At 36.4% G+C, this 24439-nt stretch overlaps 2 protein-coding genes across 2 annotated transcripts in view; one reads left to right on the top strand and one right to left on the bottom strand.

Moving 5' to 3' along the window:
* Positions 1-864: 864 nt before the first annotated feature.
* On the top strand, positions 865-20346 carry CCN6 (cellular communication network factor 6). Its single transcript, XM_081044885.1, has 6 exons — positions 865-1136; positions 6785-7079; positions 10683-10925; positions 14025-14218; positions 15336-15645; positions 18574-20346. Exons 1-5 carry the CDS (start codon positions 1089-1091, stop codon positions 15615-15617), a joined length of 1062 nt encoding a protein of 353 aa, XP_080901011.1. The 5' UTR covers positions 865-1088; the 3' UTR covers positions 15618-15645; positions 18574-20346.
* TUBE1 (tubulin epsilon 1) overlaps positions 18176-24439 on the bottom strand; it is a 17675-nt gene continuing 11411 nt past the window's right edge. The window contains exons 7-12 of the mRNA XM_081044884.1: positions 23315-23502; positions 22926-23101; positions 21794-21934; positions 20101-20241; positions 19311-19485; positions 18176-18961 (exon numbers count right to left, since the gene is read on the bottom strand). Coding sequence (XP_080901010.1) covers positions 18803-18961; positions 19311-19485; positions 20101-20241; positions 21794-21934; positions 22926-23101; positions 23315-23502 — 980 coding nt within the window. The 3' untranslated portion in view covers positions 18176-18802. The remainder of the gene's footprint in view (positions 18962-19310; positions 19486-20100; positions 20242-21793; positions 21935-22925; positions 23102-23314; positions 23503-24439) is intronic.

Here is a 24439-nt window from a genome sequence, read left to right as displayed (position 1 = left end):
GTAACAGGTCAAAGGGAATAAAAATAGGCCCTCGGAGGGGGGTGGGAAGGTGGACCAGACACTAGATCCACAAAAATACAAAGTCCCATCACAGATGCATGACAAGACACATGAACAAAGACCACGTTGAGAAAGTAGGATAAGCAGAGGTCACACAGAGAAGGACACAGGAGGAGATGGGGTTGCCACACATGTCAGAGATGTGAGAATTAGGAGACAGGGTACAAATCTGTAATAAGTTTTTTTTTTTAAATCTTAATTTGTTAAATGAATGATTGCCACCAGCATAATTGTTTTATCTTAGCCCCAAAAGATGGGAGTTAACTTTTACTTTTGCTTGTCATGGGACTGTGGCCACAGAAAGGAGCTTCTCCCAGGGCAGGGATTGTAGGCATGTCTGCCCCCACCCCCACCATGTTCCTGTTCCATCTGATTTTTCCCAGTCGTAATCTGCCTGGTGTGAGAAATGTACTAGAATACAGGTACGTACAGGGTACTGTGGTAGCGTCAGGGAGAGAATCCGAAGCAGGGGGAGTCAGAGAAGGCCTTTGGAAACCTGTGTTGAAGTGAAGGGAGAACCGGGACAGGCTGTGGGTGGGGTGCTGTGGGCAGAGACCAGGCCAGCACTCTGTACTTGAGAGCCAGGTGGAAAAATAAAGCAGCACAGGGAGGGCCTGGGCCAGGCAAACCCAGAACCCAGGCTGAAGGTAGGGAAGGTGGATTCCTCTAACCTCACCATTGAGCCCTAGGCCAAGCTCTGATCTTTCGGAAGAGGTAGAACAGTTACTCAAAGAGAAGTCACCACTTGATCTACCCTTCTTAGTCCCCGGAGGGAAGTGCTCACACCCTCATGACACACTCCACAGAACCGCAAAGGTAAACATGAGAAGAGCCCATGAAAGGAAACAGGGTATTAAAACAGATCTGTGAAAGCGAAAGCAGAGTCTGTGTGTAGAAGCATAAAGTCAGTAGCGTGGGACGTGGAAGTGTGTGGTGAGTTCTTCTGCTGAGGAGACAGAGGGGGGCTTTGTGTGGCGGCCGAGCACACTGGCCTCCTATCTCTGGTTGTGCCACACGGTGCTGGGAACATGCAGGCGCTCCTCCTCACGTCTCTTCTCCTCACTGCCCTGTCACAGGTACGTTTTCTCTCCTCACTCCTTCCCTTCCGGAGACCACAGCAGTTCTTATTTCTTCAGGTTGAAGGTAGGAAAAGAAGAAGATGGGGGAAGAGGAGGGTAAATTCCTTGTGGAACTACTTCATGAAAAATAGGGAGCCATTTTCCTCTGCAAATAACGTTCCGTTTCAGTTTATTAGCTTCAGGAAAGAAGTGGAAAACATTTCTGCCTCTCAGGGAATGGCACTGAATCTGACTTTCGATATGTTTGAACAGCTCCCAAACTTTAATAATACATACATATTTTCTTTATTGGAGTTATAACACACAGCGCGTACTTGGGAAGTGGCAGCCCGGCCTGGTGGGGTGGGATGAATGGTGCCTCCTTGTGTGGGCTTCAGGCTGGGACTCAACTTTGCAGAGTCGTATGCAAAATGTGCAAAGAGACACTGGGAAAAAATGTGACCACTTTCTTCAGTTAAGCCTGTTCTTGTTTGAAAGGAGCACTTCAGAACATTTATATTTGGAAAACATCTATGACTTTGTCTTTTTCTCAACTCATGTGTGTCTCAGTTTTCATGAAAGGTATCAGTCCATGGAAATTCTGAAATATTTCAAGCAACAAACAAACAAAAAAGGAAGTTTAATTTAATATGAGTAATTCATTGCCTTAGTATTTTTAAATAAGATTAAAACAGGGTGATTTATTTGTGGATTTATTTACATGGTGGAGGTTTATAGCTTGCACAGAGGACAGGGCTTTTGAAACCTTCTGGTGGTTTAGAAAACACAGAGGTGTCTGTGAGTTAACAGCCGATTGGGGTGGCAAGTAGTGGATGTATCTTAGAAAACAAAGGGTTGAAATTGTTATATAGATAGAGATTTATGATCTTAAAAACATCATAACAAGAATCTCAGTGGTATAGTTTATTCTCACTGTTGTGTGTATGTGTGTGTGTGTGGGGGCACATTTCCCCATCTCCCATTCTACTGTTTTTAACTGTGAGAAAAAGATGACCATTACTGTGGACTGAAGGCTACAACATATTCCTAAACAACAAATATTCCAACATAGAGAGATGTGTCAAAAAACAAAAACAAAAAACACAAACAGGTGTTACAGATAGAGCAACAAGAAAGTATTATTTTGCCATTATAAATTTTTGAAGGCTCTGATAATACCTACCATTTATTGAACGTCTGCTATGTGCCAAGCACTGTGCTAGCCACTTTAGTCATTAAAATAACCTTGTATGGTAGTTATTATTAACCCCATGTACAGAGCAGGACTGAGACTCAAAGATCAAATAAATGGTAGCAAAAAGTTATTTAAGGTCACAGAACTATACTAAAGCTCAGCTTTGTCGTCAAAACCCTCATTTTCTATTGTGTTATTCTGATGACTCCTTTGTTGGTTTGAAATTTTGATTTTGAAAACAATCAAAATACCTGAAGAAAAAATATATACAATTCTTTGTATTCACTAACATATTTGCTATTTCTAGGACTCTTCGGTTTTTCCTGTATTACTATCTATTGTACTTTCCTTTCAGACTGAAGATCTTCTTTTAGTATTTCTTGTGAGGCAGGTGTGCTAGCAACAATTTCTCTCGGTTTTCGTTTATCTGGAAATGTCTTTAATTTCACTTTCATTTTTGAAAGAGTTTTATTGGAGGTAGAATGACAGTTTTTTGTTTTGTTTTGTTTTTTGTTTTCTTTTCCTTTCAGCATTGTCTCTGGGTGTCTTGTTCTCCATCTCCTCCTTCTCCTTTTGAAGACAGTATTTTTAAAGAAGTTTCAAGTCACAGCATATTTGAGAGGAAGGTACAGAGATTTCCCATATGCCCCCAGCCCCACACACGCACAGCCTCCCCCATTATGAACATCCCCCACCAGAGTGGTGCATTTGTTACAATTAAGGCCTGCACATGGGCACGTCACCATCACCCAGAGTTCATAGTATATAGCAGGGTTCATTCTCAGTGTTGTACATTCTATGAGTTTGGACGAGCGTATAATGACATTTATCCACCGTTCGAGTTTATTATACAGAGTATTTTTACTGCCTTAAGCAGGCTGTGTGGTCTGCCTACTTACCTCTTCCCGCAATCTCTGGAAACCACTGATCTTTTTACTGTCTCCATAGTTTTGCCTTTTCCAGCATATTGGGAATCCTGCAATATGGGGAATATTTCCATATATTTGGAATCCTACAATATGTAGAATTTTCCGATTGGCCTCTTTCACTTAGTAATCTGCATTTTTTTCATGGCTTGATAGCTCAGGGTATTTTTTTTAGCACTGAATAAGATTCCATTGTCTGGATGTATTGCCGTTTATTTCTCCCACTGGAAGACATCTTGGTTTCCTGCTTTTGAGGAGAAGTCAGATCTCATTTTTATTGTTATTCTCTTGTACATAACCCTTTCCTTTTCTCAGGCTACCTTCAAGATTTTCTCTTTATCCTTGGTTTTCAACTGTGTTACCATGTGATCTCGGAGATAATATAGAAATGCTTCAAGGCTGGAAAGATAAAGAGGTATCCCAGGTGGACGGTTTTGGGAATGGGTGTTTCATTAGAGGCAGCAACATGAAGCATGGAGGAGAAAACCGACCTGATTCTAGTAAACGGCAAGGCATAGGAGAGCGCAGAGAGAGCGAAGGCTAGAGAGGAAGGCAGGAACCAGCGCAGGCAGGACTGTGGGTATCATGCTCAGAAGTTTGGAATGTATACTGTAGACAGTAGGTAACCACTGAGGGGCTGTAAGGAGACGAGTAGTAAAATCGGATTGTGTTTTTTAAAGCGCTCCCTCCAGCAACAACGTGGTAAATTCATTTGAGAAATCATTCTTGAGGGAGGCAGACCAGTTAGGAACTTACTGCATCGTACTTATTAGCAGTGGAAATGGGGCAAGAGTGGCTGGTTCTAGGGAGATGAGCACAATAAGCAGGATTAGTCATTGAATGGCTATGGGAGGTGAGGGAGAGGGAAGTGACCTGGATGACTTCTAGATTCCTGAGTCCAAACTTGGGAGAAGCTGTCTGGGGTGGGGGAGGGGATGGTGAGGTTTGGACATGAGCTTTTCTGCAGGATATGCTTGTGGACAGATGTCCAGTAGGCAACCAACGGTATGGGTCTAGAGCTCAGTGGAGACATCGTGGATGGAGATTTGGTTCTGAAGCTTGCGTAGGGTGGAAATTGAAGGCAAGGGGCTGCATAAGATTGCCAAGAGACAATGTGCAGAATGAGAAAAAGCAATACATTAAAGTCATGAAATTCCAATAAGCCTCAATCAAAGTCAAATTTAGGGTAGCAGGAGCCTGCAAAGGAGATTGAGGACGTATATAGAGAGGCAAAGGTAGAACTGGGAGGGCCTGGTATCATAAAAGCAAAGAACAAGGGCAAAGGAAATACAAAAGTGGAGAAGAGAGTAGAAATAATGAATGTCTACTTCTCAGTTCTGTACAGTTTCAGCAGTGGTTACAGGGACTCCTTGCCGGGTTCAGCGGCCTCTCGGCTAGCCCCATGTTCATGGAGTCTCTGTCTTCTCGTTACTCCATCTCTCTAAGGCATTTGACTCTTCCCTAATCCTCTCCTCTTGGATTAGGACATAACCATCTTTGAGGGGATGCTGATTGTGCTTATCACATGGGGCTAATAACTACTCCATACTGTTGTTGTGAAGGTTAAATGGTATGAACATATGAGGTACTTGGCACATAGGCAGGACCATGTTCTTTGATTCAATAAATATTTATTACAGAAAATGAGACCGACATTAGGTAAAGAGCTTGCCTCAAGAAGCTCACATTCTAGCTATGTGACTCAGAAAATAAACAAGTAAAATATATAGGTAATAAAGTAGGTGGTAAGATGGTCTATGGAGAAAGGGCTGGGGTAAGGTACTGTTTTATAAAGGGTGGTCAAGGAGCGCCTCACTGATGAGTTTGCACACAGACCTAAACAAAGGGAAAGAGTGAGTCGTGAAGATACCTGGGGAAAGGGCATACTTGGAATATTCGAAGAACGAGGAGGCCATTGTGGATGGAGTAAGCAAGCAAGGGGCTGAGTGGCGGTGGGCAAAGTAAGACAGGGAGTAGGGACCAGATGCCACCGGGCCTTCAGGGGTAGTTTGGATTTTACATTGACATGGGAAGCCACCCCTTATGAGCAAGGAGTGATATGAATTGAGGTATGATTGACATGTAAAAAGATGTACATATTTAATGTATACAATTTGATGATTTCGGGGGTAAGTATATACTCATAAATCATCACCACCATCAAGGCCATAAACATATCCATCACCTCCCAAAGTCTCCTCCTGTCCCTATTATCATTAGTTTTATTTGTGTGTGTGGTAAGAACATTTAACATAAGATCTACTCTCTTAGAAAACTTTAAGTATACATTATAGTATTGTTAGCTATAGTCACTATGCTGTTTAGTAAATCTCCAGAGCTTATTAATCTTGCAGAACTGAAACTTTGTAGCCTTTGACCATCACCTCCCCATTTCCCACCCCCAACACCCAGGTGCTAGCAACCACCATTCTACTCTGCTTGAGTCTATTTTAGATTGCACGTGTAAGTGTGAGACAATAGCTCATTGTGGTTTTGATTTGCATTTCTCTGATGATTAGTGATGTTGAGCTCCATTTCATATACCTGTTGGTCATTTACATGTCTTCTTTGTAGAAATATCTATTCAGGTCCTTTGCCTGAATAAAAAAAAAAAAAAACGTGTTTATTTATTTATTTTTTGCCGTTGAGTTGTATGAGTTCCTGATATATTTTGAATATTAACCCTTCGTTAGCTATATTGTTTGCAAAGATTTTCTCCCAGTATGTAGTTTGTCCTTTCATTTTGTTGATTATTTCCTTTGCTATGTAGACACTTTTTAGTTTAATGTAATCCCACTTATTTATTTACTTTTTAAAGAACCATTCTGCTGGGAGGGGCATATAGCGGACAAAGGGGAAGCAAGGAAAACCTTTAGGAGACCATTACAATCATCGAAATGAAAAATAATGGTGGCTGGCTCACTGTGGTAGCAGGAGGGTTATTGAGAAACAATTGGAGTACCCATTTTGAAGATACAACCAACAGGATTTACTGATAGGATTGGATGTAGAATGTGAGAGAAGAGTCAAGAATGACCTGAATTCAGAGTGTTTTGGAAGAATGAAATTGGTACCTGCTCAAATAGGGATGTGCATGGAAGAGTAGATTGGAGTGAGAAATTGGGAGTTTGTTTTTGGTCATGTTCAGTTTGCTATGCCTATCAAATATCTAAGTGGAGATCCGTTTGTAGGCAGTTTGAGTTTCAGTTCAGAAGAGAGGTCTGGGTGGGCGATATGAGATATAGTGAGGGAAGATATTTGAGAGGTCTTAACCACTGGGTCTCCAATGTTTAGAAATGAAGATAATGGGAAGAAACGGGCAAAGGAGACCGAGAAGGAGCAATCAGTGAGAAAGGAGGAGTGAGAAAGAGTGATGTGTTGGGAACTACATGAAGAAAAGTTTAAGTGTCAAATACTGATAGATATGATTATTATAACTCACTACACTGTATTCTACCAATTTGGGGGAAATTTTACATTTCTATAAAACCTCTGAAATTCGTTTGAGGAATCCTTTCTAACATCACCTTTATTATCAAATAAAGTTCTGCCGCAGGGCACAGGGTGCTGGGCCATTACACACCACACCGGAAGGAAGGCCTGGAGAAGTATCAGAAGTACATCATCGGAAGCAGTTTTGCCACTGGCCCTGTAAATGCCCTCAGAAACCCAGGTGCCCTCCTGGAGTGAGCTTGGTGAGGGATGGCTGTGGATGCTGCAAAATCTGTGCCAAGCAACCAGGGGACATCTGCAATGAAGCTGACCTCTGCGACCCACACAAAGGACTGTATTGTGACTACTCAGCAGACAGGCCTAGGTACGAGACTGGAGTGTGTGCATGTAAGTGTCTTCTTCTGGACCCGCTAGAAAAGGTTAAGTCTAGACAGGACTTTTTTCTGTACCTGTTAATTTGGAATAATCAGCTTAGTTATGCTAAATATGAGGTGAGTTTATCGTTCACGCACCGGTGGGACTGGCTTTGTCATATTAGACCATGTGAAATTAGCAGATGTTTACACATGTTCAGAAACGTGTTATTTTTGGAGCATTGAACTGATCTTGCAGTTGTTCTCAGGTAATTGCTTTTAACGACTGACAATAGGAAAAAAATTGTAAATTGTCTGACTTCTCAAAATTGTAGCCAAAATGACAGCTTTTGTTAATACGGTCAAAATCAATTTGAATTCAGCCTTTTGTGTAACTAAAAAAATAATCTTGCTTAAAATGTAAGGATGTATATCTAGTACTCGGACGCACTGCTTCAAGCTCAGCCGTCCCATCTAACCATCAAGTAACTGCACTTTTTACTGAAGCAGATTTGTGAAAAAGAAGGTAGGGGACCTGTCCCTTAGCTTTATGGGTCTTAGCGCTAGAGTCTGATTGAGACCATCTAAACCTTGAGACCATCTAAAGCCTTGACAATAATTCAGAATGCCGACCTACTTAGGATTAAAAAGTAAAATTCCTAAGGGAAGAGAAATACTCATTAATAGCTGGGCAGTTTAGTCTCTCTGTAGAAAAGTTCCGGTGGGAAAGACAAGTACTCCCAGAAGTTTGGTTGTGACCGTGAAATGAGAGCAAATTCTTGGAGTCAGTCTGCACGGATGGAGTCATTGAAGTTTGATAGACAGCCTGATGCCCCTGTCAGCATTATATTATACTGATTAAGAATATAGGCTCTGTGTTCAAATTCTGGGCTCTGTCTGCTGAGTGACCATGATCACGGTGTTTAACCTCTCTATGCCTCAGTTACATCATATGTACTTCCTATCTTACAGAGTTGCTAGTAGGATCAAATGAAAACCCAAAACCCCTAGAGCAATATCTGGTATGCAGTAGACTCTCAAAAATGTTATTATTCATGGAAACTCAACAAGGAAAAAACATGACCTCTCAGACTAGCATTCAGGAGACCCCTTTCTCCCAAACAGAGCTAGGCAAGTTATTTCATTAACCTACCAAATATGTAGTGACCAGCAGCTGGGGATACAACAGAGGGGAAAAAGATAAGGCCCTGCCCTCAGAGCCAAAGTTTATTGGGTCAGACAGACCTTTCCACAAGTAATTTCACATACTGTGATGAGTATTTTAACAGAACATCTCCATGAGGCTGGAGGTAGGGATGACCTATAACTGGGTCGCAAACTATGGCTCCGGGGCCAAATCATGCCCTGTAGCCTGAATTTATAAATGATGTTTTATTGGAACACAGCCATACCAATACAGTCATGTATAGTTTATGGCTGCTTTACAATTCCAGAATGTAGCTGTGGAGACTGAGACTGAATAGTCTATAAAGGCTAAGATATTTACTATATAGCCCTTTACAAAAAATTTGATCAATGCTACCAATAAATGGTTTTTCAACGTTTTGGTCTCAGGACTTTAGTCTAAGAAATTAGCAGGACCCAAAAGATGTGCTCTCATTTCATGCTCACAACCAAACTTCTGGGAGTACTTCGCCTTCCCACTTGGGCTTTTCTAAAGAGAGACTAAACTGCCCAGCTAATAATGAGTATTTCTCTTCCTTTAGAAAAAAGGATACAAAGAGCTTTTGTTTATGTGAGTAATCTCTCTCTATAGGTAGTTAATGGGCTAGACATTTAAAAATATTTGTTAATTCATTCAAAAATAACAATCCCATTGCAAATTAATAGGAATAATATATTATTTATGAAATAGATTTCATTTTCCAAAACAAAGAAAAATTTAGTGAGAAGAGTGGGATTGTTTTATGGTCTTGCAAGTCTAATGTCTACCTTAACAAAGGTAGCTACATTTTCACATCTGCTTCTGCTTTCAGTCTGTTGTTACGTTGTTTTGGTTGAAATATATGGAGGGAATTCAGCCTCACACAGATATATTGTTGGAAAAGGAAGGAACATTTTCACAGACTTTTCAGATAATAGTGAATATACTTTTTTGATGTTATATTAAAACTTGAAACGTGGTAGTTTCTTAAAAATTAGCTACATCATGGAATCTAAAACCATATCAATGAACCACATCAATGTCAAATTCTGTGACATTAAAATGCATTGGTCTATCCAAGACCCACTGGAATGAGTCTTTTACTCATGCATATTTTTGTACTACTATGCATTGGTTACTTGGAAAATATCAGTTTGGAAAAATGGGTTATGTAGTTCCAAATGTTGATAACATTTAATGATACAATTTTTAGAAAATCACATTAATTAATACGAATTTCATCAGGAAAGTCTACATATTGGGTAGCTGTAAGGATCTCAGAGGTGGATACAAGTTTTTCAAAATTCTAATTTTTGCTTGAAAGTTTGAACTCTGTCATGGGTAATAAATACCATCAGTTGTTTTCCTTGAAGTGACAGGCTCACTTTGTTGATTTTCAAACAAATGTCTGCCAAATACCCAAGTCTGAACAACCATGGTTTATCTGTCAGTAGTTTCTTCAGGTAAAATTCCCACTAAAAAACTGGTTAGTCTGGCCCACAACTCAAACAATTGCATAGGTGCTTTTCCTCATGGTAACTACTGTACTTTGTTTGGTACAACACCTACAGAGAAGCTCTATGTATACTTCCTATTTTGTCACAAAGAATATTAAAAAGACATGTATTTGATGGTGAAGATTTAATAAAATTAGTAATTTTTACTCTGTCGTCAAGGACATTCTTAAGTAAAACTAGTTTTCTTTCCTTTTTCTTTCTTTTTTTTTAGAAAGTACATTTATGTACAAATGCATGGCAGGGAAAAATACAGTGCTTAACCTGTACAGTTTGATTCACGATAATGTGACAACAGCAGTTTTAGCCACCATTACTTTCGCATATCAGTACAAATATCGACACAGTGAAAAAAGTTAGTCACTCCAAAAAAGAGTTTTGACCTTGCAGATTCTCTGAAAAGGCCTCTCATGGTCAAGGGATTTGTGGGCCAGACTTTGAGAACTGCTAATCCAGGTCAAGAATCCCCCTCAGAGCAAGTGAAAGTTTCCTCTAATTCTGTTTTTTTGTTTTTTAAACCAGTTACCATGCAGTACTGTAGTTAAACAAATTATAACTTTTTCAGCCATTCACATATCCTAACTTCTGAAGAATATATCCTAGCCTATTGTTGGACATCTGGGGAAACCTCAGTCTCAGCAGCCACCAACCCATCTCTCAGACTTACAATCATTATCTCACTGCTGTACTCATAGTGGGTTTCTATTAACTTTCCTCCACAACAGGCCCTTCCCTTGGGTCTTAATTCTGGAAGTGGCCATTGGGGCCCGAGAGCCTACAATATAATGAAAATGTCTCATTGTTCACCTTTTACAGATGTTTTGTGAGGACAGTTTCAGGTGAGGTCTAAGAACTGAGAACTTTATCAAGGAGATCGCTATTTCCTCTATGACTATTAGTGGAGGTCTAGATGATCAGTTATGGTTTCTTTGGTGATTTTGCTCTTTTCTCTTTTCAGACCTTGTAGCTGTGGGATGCGAATTCAACAGGGTACATTATCATAATGGCCAAGTGTTTCAGCCCCACCCCCTGTTTAGCTGCCTCTGTGTGAGTGGGGCCATTGGGTGCACACCTGTGTTCATACCAAAGCTGACTGACAGTCACTGCTCTGGGGCTAAAGGTGGAAAGAAGTCTGATCAATCAAACTGTGGCCTGGGACCGTTACAACAGCAGCTTTCAACAACCTACAAAACAATGCCAGGTGCTCCTAAGTAGAACTGCTTTTCATGTATGACTTGTGGCTTACTTCGTGTTCCTTTTATGTACTCTAGATACTCAGTAAGTACCTACTGATTGGTGGTCAGTGTGAGATTTAGTTTGAGTCTGCTGCCTTACTCAGTCTCTGCCTCAGTCTCCTGAAAAGGAAACTTTAACATGTTTTAGATTGTTTCCAGTAAAATATTTTAGGGTTTAAAAGCTCAACTGGGTCAGGAAAACTACTCTAAAATCTTTCTACCTCTGCTTATTTTCCCTCAACCTCTTCTCAGGAAAGTGGACCAAATGTTGTTCACAGGTACCCGGGAGAAACTTTTTTTTGTATTGTTATGTTATGGCCAACAGATGTGAACTAGCCAGTTCCAAACATTTTCAAAGGCGACTTTCCTATATGATAAAAGGACGTGATTTGAATTTATAAATGTTTTTCAAAAAATACAAAACTACTGATATACAATTTTCCTTTAATTACCAACCTCCCTCTCTCTCAACAAACACACACACAGGCAATCTAAAGTAGGTTACCCAGGTACGGAATATGCAATGATTCTTTATTTCTCTTCTTGAGCACTTGGCCATATAGAGTTGGTATATTCATAAACCTTGTATTCTGGTCTGCTCTAAGTTAGCATCTTATTTCAGTGCCAGGGTATTTTGGGGACAGGAGTTTCAAATGTCAGCAAATGACGCACAGACGAGGCAGGACTCAAAAGGGGCAAAACTGATGCCTGGCTATTGGTCACATCTGTGTTTTCATCCAGAAATCAAGAAGGCCTTTCTCTTGAAAGTTAGAGCTTAGTAAAAAAAAAAAGAAAAAAAAAGAAACTTAGAGCTTAGTGAATAAAAGGTCCATGGAAATGCAGGATATTTATAGAGACTAAAAACTCCCAGGTGTACTTACATTATGTGGATATTTAATAAAAGCAACTGTAATCAGAGAAATGAGTTTTAGATATTTGAAAACTAACTCTGTGAAAGGAACATCCTCAGGGATTCCAAGTAGGCCAGTTAATTTGAAAAAAATGTAACAGGTGCTAGTGAATTTGCGTTTACCATACATAGTTATTCAGCTAATGGCATGACACTGCCAATGGTAAAACTTCTGAGATTATAAGCCAAATTGTTCTTTTTTCAACATGGACAGGAACAGTTGGTTTTCTGCATTGGATCTGACTCAATGTAAGTTCTCATAACCCATGTGTGAACCTCCCTGGTGAGAGAGACTACCTTAGAGAAGCAGTTTGCCACAAGTGAAGCCCTTTGGATCAAGTTCCAATCGGTCTCATTTGTGGAGTCAGAGCAGTTTCAATGGGTGCTCTAGGAACCTGCTTGGAGGTGTCAGGTGCTCCTTCTTAGTGGTTAGTGCTTTGCTACAAATGAGAAAATCTCTCCAAGTGTTCTTTGGTAATTGAGAGTTAAGCCTAGGTATGTTTCAAAGGAAGTGTATGTTCAGTCTAATGTCTCTCCTTTGCTCAACTGTGAAACTGTATTTATGAGCCTAAACAGGAATTTGGCTTTCAAAATCAAGAACAATGACAAATATGTATTTAGTTAATTCCAGATGGTTTATGGTTGGAATCTAGCTTTTGCTTGGTCAGTATAAAGCATGCAATGACATAATGCACCCATGCTTTTCTCACTGCTCACCAACCACTAAACTTTTACTTTAAAAAATCTCTTCTAGTTTTCTTGCTTTTTAATGAACGTTAAGCAAATTCCTGAGCTGCAGCTCTTGGCTTAACTTTAAGTGGGGTTATTGGTAATATGATAATCTAACCTACCTTTATTTATTGCAGATGGGTGCCAGGCTTTTAATCTGCTTCCTGCATTGAGGTCTTTAAATTGTTGCCTACCTTCCAGGTATCTTCATGTTTCTGCTCCCTCTCCCTCAGTTCTATGTGCAATTGCAAAATCTTACTGTAATAACACTGAAAGCAGTATCAAAGTATCATTGTATTCAAAGATAGCACATACTTCAAAGTGACTGGTATTTCCTATCAAGAAGGCATTTTGGGGGGTCTTTTGAGTTTTAAATTGATATTTTGAAGTAATGTAGCCAGAATTTTGAAATGTTCAGCTGCAAACTCACATCACTACTTTATTCCCAAAGTATCCATTGTAGGATGCATATTAAACTAAAGGAAGTGCTTTGAGACAGTAAACCAATATGTAGTTTGCTTAAAATGAACCAAGGACCTGACTCATTCATGAGCAGAACGAGAAGCTCCCAATGAATTTACAAGGAGATGGAAGAATTATTATACCGCTTTGTATTTTCTTTATATTCTCATTATTCAGTCCCTTCTCCTGCCTTGTTTCTCCTAAGCAGCTGGTAGTGGAGGGGGTTCCATCTATCCACCCATTCACCCACCCATCCATTCTTTTGCCACATCTTTCTATAAGTGATTTGAAATGGCTACTAGCCCCTGGAGGGAATACCATGGGCCCGATACCACAGGGAATGTGATAAGCTGAATGAATCCAATAGATTACACATTACCATGATTTAGTATATGATTATTGAGATTAGTTCAGTGTAGGGAATTTTCTAAAAGACTAGGTTAAAACAGTTGAAGAAAAATTACTGGTCTCCTTGATAGTCTAATTCTCAAATATAACTTTTGTATTTTAGATTTTTAACATATCATGAGATTCAACATTAAGACCACATCATCCTGATTGACATCTTAAATTCCCTAACTCTACTAATGTCTATTTCAATGTCTGTTGGAAATACTATCAAGCATGAGGCAAGAAGCAGAGAAAAGACAGATATCCATCAGAACATAAAGCTTAAGTTTAGTACTCAGAGTATAGGCTAAGCAGAAAGAAGCAAATGGGTACATCTACTCAATTTTTCAAAGATTTTTATTCCTCCTAAGAAATTGGATTTATACACTTGATTGACAGGTAATTTGGGGAGAGGGAAAAAGAGAGAGAGAACGCTGAATTAAACCATAAGTTTATTTTATTCTGAGTTACATTATATATATATAAAAAAGTTCATAACAATAATGATAAAAATTATCTATCTACATGAGTACATATATATGTATACACATGTCCTTTCCCCCCTTTATTTTAGCTTATAGGAATCTCCCACTTATTTGGAAAAGAAAATGTCTTGTGCAAGCAACAAAGTGGACCCCTTGCTCCAGAACATGTGGGATGGGAATATCTAATAGGGTAACCAATGAAAATAGCAACTGTCAAATGAGAAAAGAGAAAAGACTGTGTTATATGCAGCCTTGTGACAATAATCTGTCAAAGACAGTAAAGGTAAAATTTAATTAGATTTAGCTTCATTGTAATTCAGTATTATGAGACTCCTGAAAAGTGTGTGTGTATGTGTGTTTTGGAGGGATGGACAGTGGTTCTTATAGAATCACCTCATTAGAACTCTTAAAATCAAACACTCTCAGAGGAAAGCAGATATTACTCTAACGATATTTTGTGGGGAAAACTTGACTAAGCAGAGAGGTAATGTTAATCTGTTGATTCCAGATACTTTTATCAGCTTAATAGTGTTTTAGATACTCTATCAACTTACTAGTGTGGGTCTTGATCAGCCTGAATTTTTGTGGTACCTCACCATGTATGTTCTTTTTTGAGAGTAGATCCTTTTCAGATTCTAACTTCTTTTTTTCTGTATTAATTTTATGTAGTAGAATCAAAGAATCAATGGATAACAGATTCTTGTTTTAACATATTTATGAGAACAGACATTATGGACATCAGAGAAGTTCTGATCTTAGTTTTGTATCATCAACTTGGGGAACCACATCACTTCTAAAATGCTTGTGCTTAGATAGTAAACTTGCCAAATAAAGGATAATGATAAACTATTCTAAGATTGTTTGGTGTAACTAGAGTTGGTCCTGTTTCTAGAACTACAGAAGATGACTGTTTCAAGAGTAATTTTTAGGAATGCTACAAAACCCTCCTCATCCTTAAATTATTCCTTATCATATTAGAAGTTAGTAACTTAATTTTAAAGGGATTAAGATATTTATGCATATATCCATCCACTCAGAACTGTCTGAGCTGTATAAGGGAATTTGCTAATTCATAGGTAAAAAAACGTTTAATAAGACATGGACCTTGATATTAAAAACAGAAATTTTCATTTATTGTGGAACTAAGTAAAGCATAGATAGCAAAAATTATTGGAGAGCGGCCTCTATAACATGAAGCAAGAACAGGGAGGACAGACAGGCTGCTAGTGAGGGGATTTTAAAGGTAGAAAAGAGTGCTGGCATTTACTAAATAGCAACTATTAATATCCTGGAAATAATTTATATCTGTGTGTTTGTGTTGTAAAATGTATTTAGTATCACTTTTCTATTATTGTAATCAAACTGAAAGAATAATTTTTTAATGTTATGTACCTTTTCAGATCCCCAAAGGAAAAACGTGCCAACCTACTTTCCAACTCATCAAATCTGAAAAATTTGTCTTTTCTGGATGTTCAAGCACTCATAATTATAAACCCACTTTCTGTGGAATTTGCTTGGATAAGAGATGCTGTGTTCCTAATAAGTCTAAAATGATTACCATTCAATTTGATTGCCCAAATGAAGGGTCATTTAAATGGAAGATGCTGTGGATCACATCTTGTGTATGTCAGAGAAACTGCAGAGATCCAGGAGATATATTTTCTGAGCTCAAGATCCTATAAAACCGAGCACCCGGAGGGAAAAGTTAAGGTTAGTCAATCACGTCATTAAAAAGTTAGAATGGTTTTAAAAGGGTGGCAAATCCACCTTATTGGTTTAAAACAATATGAATGCCTAGCTCTTCTCAGATTACTGTATTTAAAACATTAGGAGCTTTAAAAAAGGTTCTACTACAAATATATGTAAAATTTGAAAACCTTAAAATTGAACTCTTAAAATATCTTATGATTATGTAATACACAGATACTTTGTTCTACCTATGTTTTCCATATATAATGGAAAACTACACAATTTATAAGCATACTTTTTAAAGTACAAAACATTTATTAACAGATCTAAATTTATCACTTATCTTTCCTGTAACAAGAAACCAAAGACCCAATCAATAATTAATATTTCAGTATTTTGTTAGTTTGGAATATCTAGATATGTAATAATTTTTAATTATTTAATACAACCTAGCAAAACTCCACATTTTCAAGTTACCAAAGAATGTGGGAAACCATGTCTAAACATATATATATATATATATATATATATATGTATGTATATATATGTATGTATATACATGTATATATATATACGTATATACACGTATATACATATACGTATATATATATACCATTATCATTACTGAAAAGCTTTGTAACAACCTTTTCATTACACCTATTCATTCTTTTTTTAAAAAGTTAGTTTCAGGTGCACAAAACAATGTAATAGACATTTACACCCCTCACAAAGTGATGATCCCCTTCCCCAATCTACTACCCCTCTGACATCGTATATAGCTGTTACAATTTCATTGACTCTATTCCCTATGCTGTACTCCACATCCTGTGACCATATATATATATAAATTATGGTTATATATATAATTATATAATATATATTATTTTATAATATATAATATATATAATTAATATAATATATATTATTATATATTATATAATTATATATAAAATTAGTTATATAATTACATTTAATTATATAACTAATTTTATATATAATTATATAAAATTATAGTTATATATATAAAATTATAGTTGAAATTCAGTTATTCAGTTTCAGGTGTACAGTGCACTGGTCAGGCATCTACACAGTTAATCAAGTGGTCTCCCTAATCAGACAAGTGTCCATCAGATACCCTACAAAATCTTTACATTATTGATTATATTCCCCAAACTGTCTTTTGTATCCCCGTGGCAATCTTGTGGTTACTGACTGTGCTTTCTAATCCCCTCATCTTCTCCTTTTGAATCTGTCTATTGCCTTAGGCAGTATGGACATTTTAACTACATTAATTCTTACTATCCATGAGCGTGGTATGTATTTCCATTTATTTGTATCTTAGAAAATCTTTTATTCTCTAAAATCTGGAATACTTTGTTGAAGATGTGTAAAAAGCATATTAAAATTTTAAAACTTTATCTGTACTTCGACAGTGGCCTAGGTTCCATTCAGATGATAATCACTATAGGGTGAGCAAGATTCTAGATTAATTCTTAAATAGGAATAGGTTAAACTATAAATAATGGGGGTGTCAAAAAATGTATACACATTTTAAGAGATGTTATCTATGTATTACTTTTCGAAGTTGAATTGGATTACGGTAGCGATGTGTAGTATGACGTTTGCTCAAAAGATGGTGTCAATCAAATGATTGTTAGTGTCACCATGCGACTGGCAGGACAGTTAAAGAAAATGGTGACAGCACGGTGGTTTGAGGAGCGCCAGACCATTTTGAAGTGGTATTTGAAATTTGAAAACGCTGTGGAAGTACAATGACAAAGGAGGCGTGAGTACGCAACAGAACCTGCAACACACCTAACAATAGCAGGCCTTCGTGATAAGTCTGAGACGCAGGGTACTGTGTGTGACGTGCGCGAGGGAAGATCTGGGAGGCCTTGCACAGCAACAAGTCCTGTTGTGGTGCTGGAAGAGTTTACACGCTCGCCATGGAAGTCTACCAAACAATGTGCACGTGAGACAGGAGTTAGCAGAACAAGCATACAACACATTCCTGAAACAGCAAATTGGAAAGTTTTCATCCCAAGATGTGTATACATTTTTTTGACACCCTCTGTATATAATTTCCATTGTCCTATCCTCAATATCAGTTCATTAAGGTTTCTTTGGGAAGTAGAAAATGGAATTTTATTGGGCACTGTTGATAACTGTAATCTAAAAGTTTTTATACCAAATACTGTAAAAAACTAAATTTCTAAGATAAAGAAAGACCAAGAGCAGTATCCTTACTGTGAAAAGGAAAGAAACTTAAAAAATGTAACACAAAAGAAAACACAGAACAAATTATTTTGGCTTGAAAATAATTTGTTCCTAAAACTTACTTCCTGAATTGATAAATCATCCTATGGATTTGAAATATAAATTGTGATTAAAGATAAATAAATGCTAAAGATTAAAACTGGAGATAATAGTAACTGGAACAATTTTAGGAGACTAGTACAGCCGTTTACTGCAAAGTTTAGAAGATATCAAGCTTCATAACATCCTCTTGTATAAATGGTGACAAGCAAACCAATAACAAGTAGTATTGTTTAAAAATATGGACATTTATTATTATAAAATCAACTGATTTGATAACAAAGCATCATACTTAAAAATAATTTAATATAAATGCATGTTAAAATAAATGTAAATTGATTCTATTGAGTACAAACAAGTGGTTATCCAAAGAATCAAAACCTCCATAAGAGCTGTGACAAAACCTATCCCTGAAGTTAGTGTGTATTACACAGAAATATTTACATTATGTTCTTCAACTCCCTCTATTTATTTTTAAAGAATCCGATGAATTTAAACAGTATAAAAACAAACTATAAATAAATAAAAAATCTGTACAAGATTTTATTTAAGACATGATTATCTTGTATAAATGCCTCAATATAAGATTATAAATAAAGTAAATACTAAAGAACTCTGTTCTTTCAATTTCAGAAAAGGGGGATTTTCTGAAGACAAATTTTTGAAGTTAAGGTCCTATGACTTTATTAATTTGACACAACAAATTGTGATGAAATGGAACCACTCTTTCAGACAAAAATACTTCCTAATATGAAAAACACAAACTGGGCTTTCTCAATCACAAAAATTATGAAACACAAAGGTAAGATGACAAAAAAATGTGAAATTAAGATAAAGTAAAAGCAGTTTTGGGGTTTCTTTTTTACACAGCTATGCTTAATCTAGGTGAATCTTCCACAGGCATGCTTTTTGTGGCGTCTAGCTGGTTATATTCCTGTATAAGTGCTGATAAAGATGACACAGCTTCTGTGAAACAGCTTTCCTCCATCCCTTCAATTTGTAGATAGTGATGAAGATGAGCCTATAAATAAAAAAGGATAATGTTGACTATTTTCTGGAAATTTATTCCATATAACTATCCTATAATGTAAACATTCCTTATTAAAGTGATAGTTCACTCAGATTTACAAGAGAAATGAGAACTCAAAACCTATAAACTCCTGAGATTTCTCTTTTAGATAGTCTGAATAAGCCTCTCCTCTTATTGATTATAAGCCTTATAATCTTACTGATTATAAGCCTCTCCTCTTATAATCAGTACCATGAATAGCAGACAGGTTCATCCTGATTTGTAATAGTGTTATTCTTGAAAATACATTTTAAATAGCCAAAATAAACACATACAGTTACAAAAGTGTACTGATAATTACCTTTTTCTTATAGAGCCTCATGAATCTCTCTCTCAGTTCCACAAAGGTAGGCTTCACGCATGTGTTATTTGCTAAAGCTAATAATGAATGAGAATGACCCACAGGAGGTACTGAACACAGGCTGGTCTTCCAACCTTCTTGATTCCAGGAGACAAACTGCAGAGAAGGTTTTAATCTGAGATACAAGAACTCAGGGTAAGAAGTGAGGTACTAAAAATGTCTGCCATATTATGGCAGCTGACATTAGTTAAACTAGGACATTACTGATGGTACCCTTCTAATTGCTTAGTTTAGAATGTATGCTGTTAGCAGTACAGTCTGACTGAACTAAGGGACATTTAGTAGGAGGACATCAGATTGGCTGTGACGGTGATTAAAAAAAGCTATAAACACATTCCTTAACTTTAGAAAGCTGGGGATGAAAAGAAATGAAGGTATTATAATTTTCCTTATTTGTAATTTAACAGAACAGTGTTCCTAAAAAATAAACTGTCAATAAATAGTAAAACGTAAACTTTTTGGTGGTGGTAATAAAAATAATAGTTAAATTTGCTGAACACTCTCAGGAAGTAAAACATCTCATACATCACTCCGTACTTTGTAAGTGACAATTTTGTACTATTATCATTCTTATTATACATTTGAGGAAAATAAGGCTCAGAGATGCTAAGTAGCTTGCACAAGGTCACACTTTAATTAAGTGGCAATACTAGAATTCTCAGAAGCCATCTGAACTACTATGCTAGTCGCAAGCAGTACACACATTTATTGAAAAAATGTAAAATCAAACCTTTCAATATTTCTGCGAAGATCTGAAATCTGGACATTTCCTCTAACCATGAGGGCACAGGCAAGGTAGAGATTATGTTTGGGATCAGCCCGAATTAGCTGGTGATGTTTACTAAAGGCATCTGAAAACATCTGATCCAACCTAGAGCAATGAGAGTCACTGTTTATACAAAATATTACATCTTTCTTTTGTGTATAACTATAAAATGAAAAGATAATCATCTATATGTAAATAAACTTCACACACAAATATATTCTAAATCTCAGCTATCATTTTCTCAGAGCAATCTTTTATGAAATATGAGAAGGAAACCATACAGTATCTGTTTTTTGGAATAAAGAGCTTCTGCAGTATACTGGTGATTTCAAGTAGCTATAAAATGTTGACTATATCATTAGTGAGCTCTATGTAGTACTGATTTCTGAAACTTGAATTAGGAAACTTGTGTCATTACTTATTTCAGTATGCTTATCTACTTCCTAGTATCAGAACTATCAAAACTAATTAAAAGCCTACAACATTAAGATACATCATCTGTAAAACACATCATCAATTAGTTAAAATTAAGAGGAAACTAGCAAAGGACAATCTTAGGCTCTTCTATAAAAGATAAAACTCTATAGTAGTGATCCTGAAAAGGGAGACTTCTACCGTGTTTCCCTGAAAATAAGACCTAGCCGGACAATCATCTCTAATGTGTCTTTTGGAGCAAAAATTAATATAACACCTGGTCTTATTTTATTATAATATAAGACCTGGGTCTTATATTAATTATTCCACACACTGGGCCAGTTGCTTAACTTTTTAAGGTCATTAGCATCCCATGCTGAAAAAGCATACTACCTATTAGTTGGCATTAACTGGTTATTTGCTAGTGGCTCAAATAAAAATCACTGTGACATTCCTGCAATATGGAATTTTTATCTTGCCAAAACTTAAACTATGGAAAAAACCTTTAATTTTGTTTTTACTTTATCATTTACATACTTTCCTCTTACAGAGTTTGGCAGGACTTTTTCCCTCAGTCAACTGTGAATGCCAGTGTGACTGTTTCAAGCTTATCATCTCTGTGTATGCTTAAAAGTATCTTCCAACTACATTTTTTGTTAAGTAAACTGATGTTAAGTTTTATGCTTAGAAATGACACACAGTTATAAAACAAGGTGTTCTGAAAATGATCTATTACAGCTACTATACAGAGTAACACCTGAAAGCCTTCTATGGTGCTGGGCTGTGATTAGAGCTTTAAAAGATATTCTTAACATACCCAATAAGCATATTGGGTATGAGAGTCGGAGGTAGGCACTACGACTCTCATTTGCACAGACGAAAAAACTAAAGTAGTGGCAAATGTGCTACGAGTGAGACAATTAGGATTCAGACTTAAGTATGTCAGACTTCAAAGCCCTTAAATCTTATATATTTACTTGACATTAAGTTTAAAAATTTAGTTATTACTTAGTTTTTACTAGATTTAATTTCAAACAGTTTAATACTGACATTTTAAAATAATGACTTTTAAATAAAGATTCATATAATAAAAAAATGGCTGTCATCAACTGTATTTTATTATATAGTTTTCACAAAGAAAATGATATGAAGAAATAATTGGTTATTTTAAACTTTTCTCTTAAAATTAAAATAAAAATAATTCAAGTTCTAAAGTAACTGAAGTAACGTTTCTACATCTTACCTTCGAGGAGGAATGTTAACATCTGCCAGTGTATATAGAGGTGTTAGGCTTGACACGAGATAATGCAATTGAGGAAAAGGAACTAAATTCATGCTGATTTCATTAAGGTCCATATTAAGGGATCCTTCAAACCTCGCAGAGCTGAAAAATTAAAGTATGAGAAAGAAATTAATTTTAAAATTATACACTTTGAATGTAGCTTGATTTATTCAGCAGGCATTTTCTTAAATCCTTTCATACTCTGTTCTTCAGTAGACTATATGCTTTTCCCCAGTATAGGTGAAATGTAGTATCATGAACATGTTGTATAAAGAAAAAATATAACACGACATCTACAACAATTGTTATTTCTGGAATATCTGAAGTGTAACTAACACACCATTACAGTTTGCTCATTACATAAATAGAGGGTACCAAAAATGTATACACATTTTAAGAAATTAAAAAACTGTATTAAATTGTAGTAATATATACTGATAACAAAAGATGAATATAAGTCATATTTGACTTCTGCAATTACAAGAGGTCCTCAAAGTGGTGACCATCAGCATAAGTTTAATACAGTTTTTTCCTTTCTTAAATTGCATATACATTTTTTGGTACGCTCTGTATAAAAAAAAAATCTTAAAACACACTTTAGCTTGAGTTAAATACATATAGGTCACAATTATTTAATTATTCTGTAAACTTCACTAAATTCCTCAAGGGTCTACTGAATATGCTCTATAATTTGGAATATAATGATACCAAAGCAATTAAAGTCAAGGAAATATTTTGGACCAGCAAATGAGAGGTACAGATTAAGTTGGTTTAATGGATTAAGATATCCTACAGTAAAAAAAATGTTTACTTTTGTCTAACCAAATGTTTCTCAAGTGTATCTACCACAAAACCTTTTATTATTTAATACCATGGAAATATTCCATGGAATATTTCTGGGGAAATATTCTGCTGCTTTGGAGTCACAGAAATTAAAATTCTGGTCTATGACTCCAAGATTTGAAAACACTAGACAAAATAAAAATCAAAGAAGCTCCTACAACTTAACTGAAAAAAATGCTACTACAAACATCATCAAAAGCACAGTGAAGTTTTTAAATTGTCTTCAGGTATACAGCATCAATAGGATTACCTTGTTAGGTTAAGCAGCAAATTTGCCACAATGTTGTTCATTGCATCAAAGGGCTTCTCCTGCCGCTTTTTAGAAGCCCCAGCACTTGAAGTAACCAGACTCTTTGGCTTTATAGTTGTCCCCAATTTTCCAGAATTCACCATGAGGTCAATTTTGCTAATGATGTCAAATAAAGACTTTTAAGGGAAAAACATTGGGAGAGAAGCTATTAAGAAGAGTGGACATAGATGACATTCTATCAGGAAGGAGAGAAGAGAAAGAAACAATTTAAACATGTTTTTTCCTCTTAGATGGGAAGGTTGAAAAGAATATTTCATATAAACACATAAGCATAACACAGGAATGAATTTATATGCAATACGTCCATAAATTACAATGTCATTTCTTACTTGGTTGTCAATGGGCAACACACAGTCTGCATGCTCATTAAGTTCCTTCATTGCCAAGATGCTATTATAAGGCGAAGTTATGACATCATCCTCACCAGAAGGATAAACGGAAGTCACGAGTCTGTATACTTCTGGGAATTCATCCTCAAGCACTTTTAAAAGAAATGTGCCAAGTCCAGATCCTGTTCCTGAGGATTAAAGTTCAAAAAGAAAAGAGCACAAATGGTTCTGAATTGTGAAGAACTTGGAATTTTATGGTTTTTGTAGAAATATTTATTAAAAACTTTTAATTTTCAATTTATTCCTGTGATTATATACGGTGTTTCCCTGAAAATAAGACCTAACCGGAAAATAAGCCCTAGCATGATTTTTCAGGATGACATCCCCTGAACATACGCCCTAATGCGTCTTTTGGAGCAAATATTAACATAAGAACTGGTCTTATTTTTGGGGAAACATGATATTAACTAATCTAATTTCATAGAAGGAAATGGGTACTGAGGCTTAAAGTCCTGAGTTCAATCTCTGGCTCTTACTGTGAAGTTGGGAAGGCTTTCTCTATTTCACCCTTTTTCAAATTTAAGTTATATTTATCTGATGCCAAAAGAACTGATTGAAGCGTAAAATACTAAGAGTCTTCAGTCTACACTTGGTGTTAGGCAACTTAACAAAACCAAACTATCTTAACCTCTTTGGTGCAGCAATATGCAGCCTTAATGCTGAAGGACACTATTGTGACACAAGTAACTTAAACATTGAGCTAAAACTGCTTACGCATGACTATCTTGAATATACAAAATTTTCAGTTAGAAAGCTTTTCAACTATTTAAAAGCAGAAACTCTAGGAATCCCATTCAGGTAACTTTCTGGCACACATAGTTACATTTATGTAAGTTCAAAAATTTGTGAGAACTGTAAAGACATAAAACTGGAATCCTCTAACCTGGTGTTTTTCAAACTATGGGTTGTGAACCATCAGTGGGCTATGAAACTAATTTATTAGGTTAGGACCGATATTTTCTTTTCTTAAATGAAACAGTAGAAATATCAACGTGTCACATGTGGTGTGTGTAAGTAATGTTTTCTGAATCTTTTGTTTCAGTTTGTGTGTGTGTATGTTTGGGC

This window comes from Rhinolophus hipposideros (assembly GCF_964194185.1).
Source record: "Rhinolophus hipposideros genome assembly, chromosome: 3".
Classification (NCBI taxonomy): Eukaryota; Metazoa; Chordata; class Mammalia; order Chiroptera; family Rhinolophidae; genus Rhinolophus; species Rhinolophus hipposideros.
Note: the sequence above shows the minus strand (reverse complement) of the source record. Positions and strands in the feature narration are given on the sequence as shown.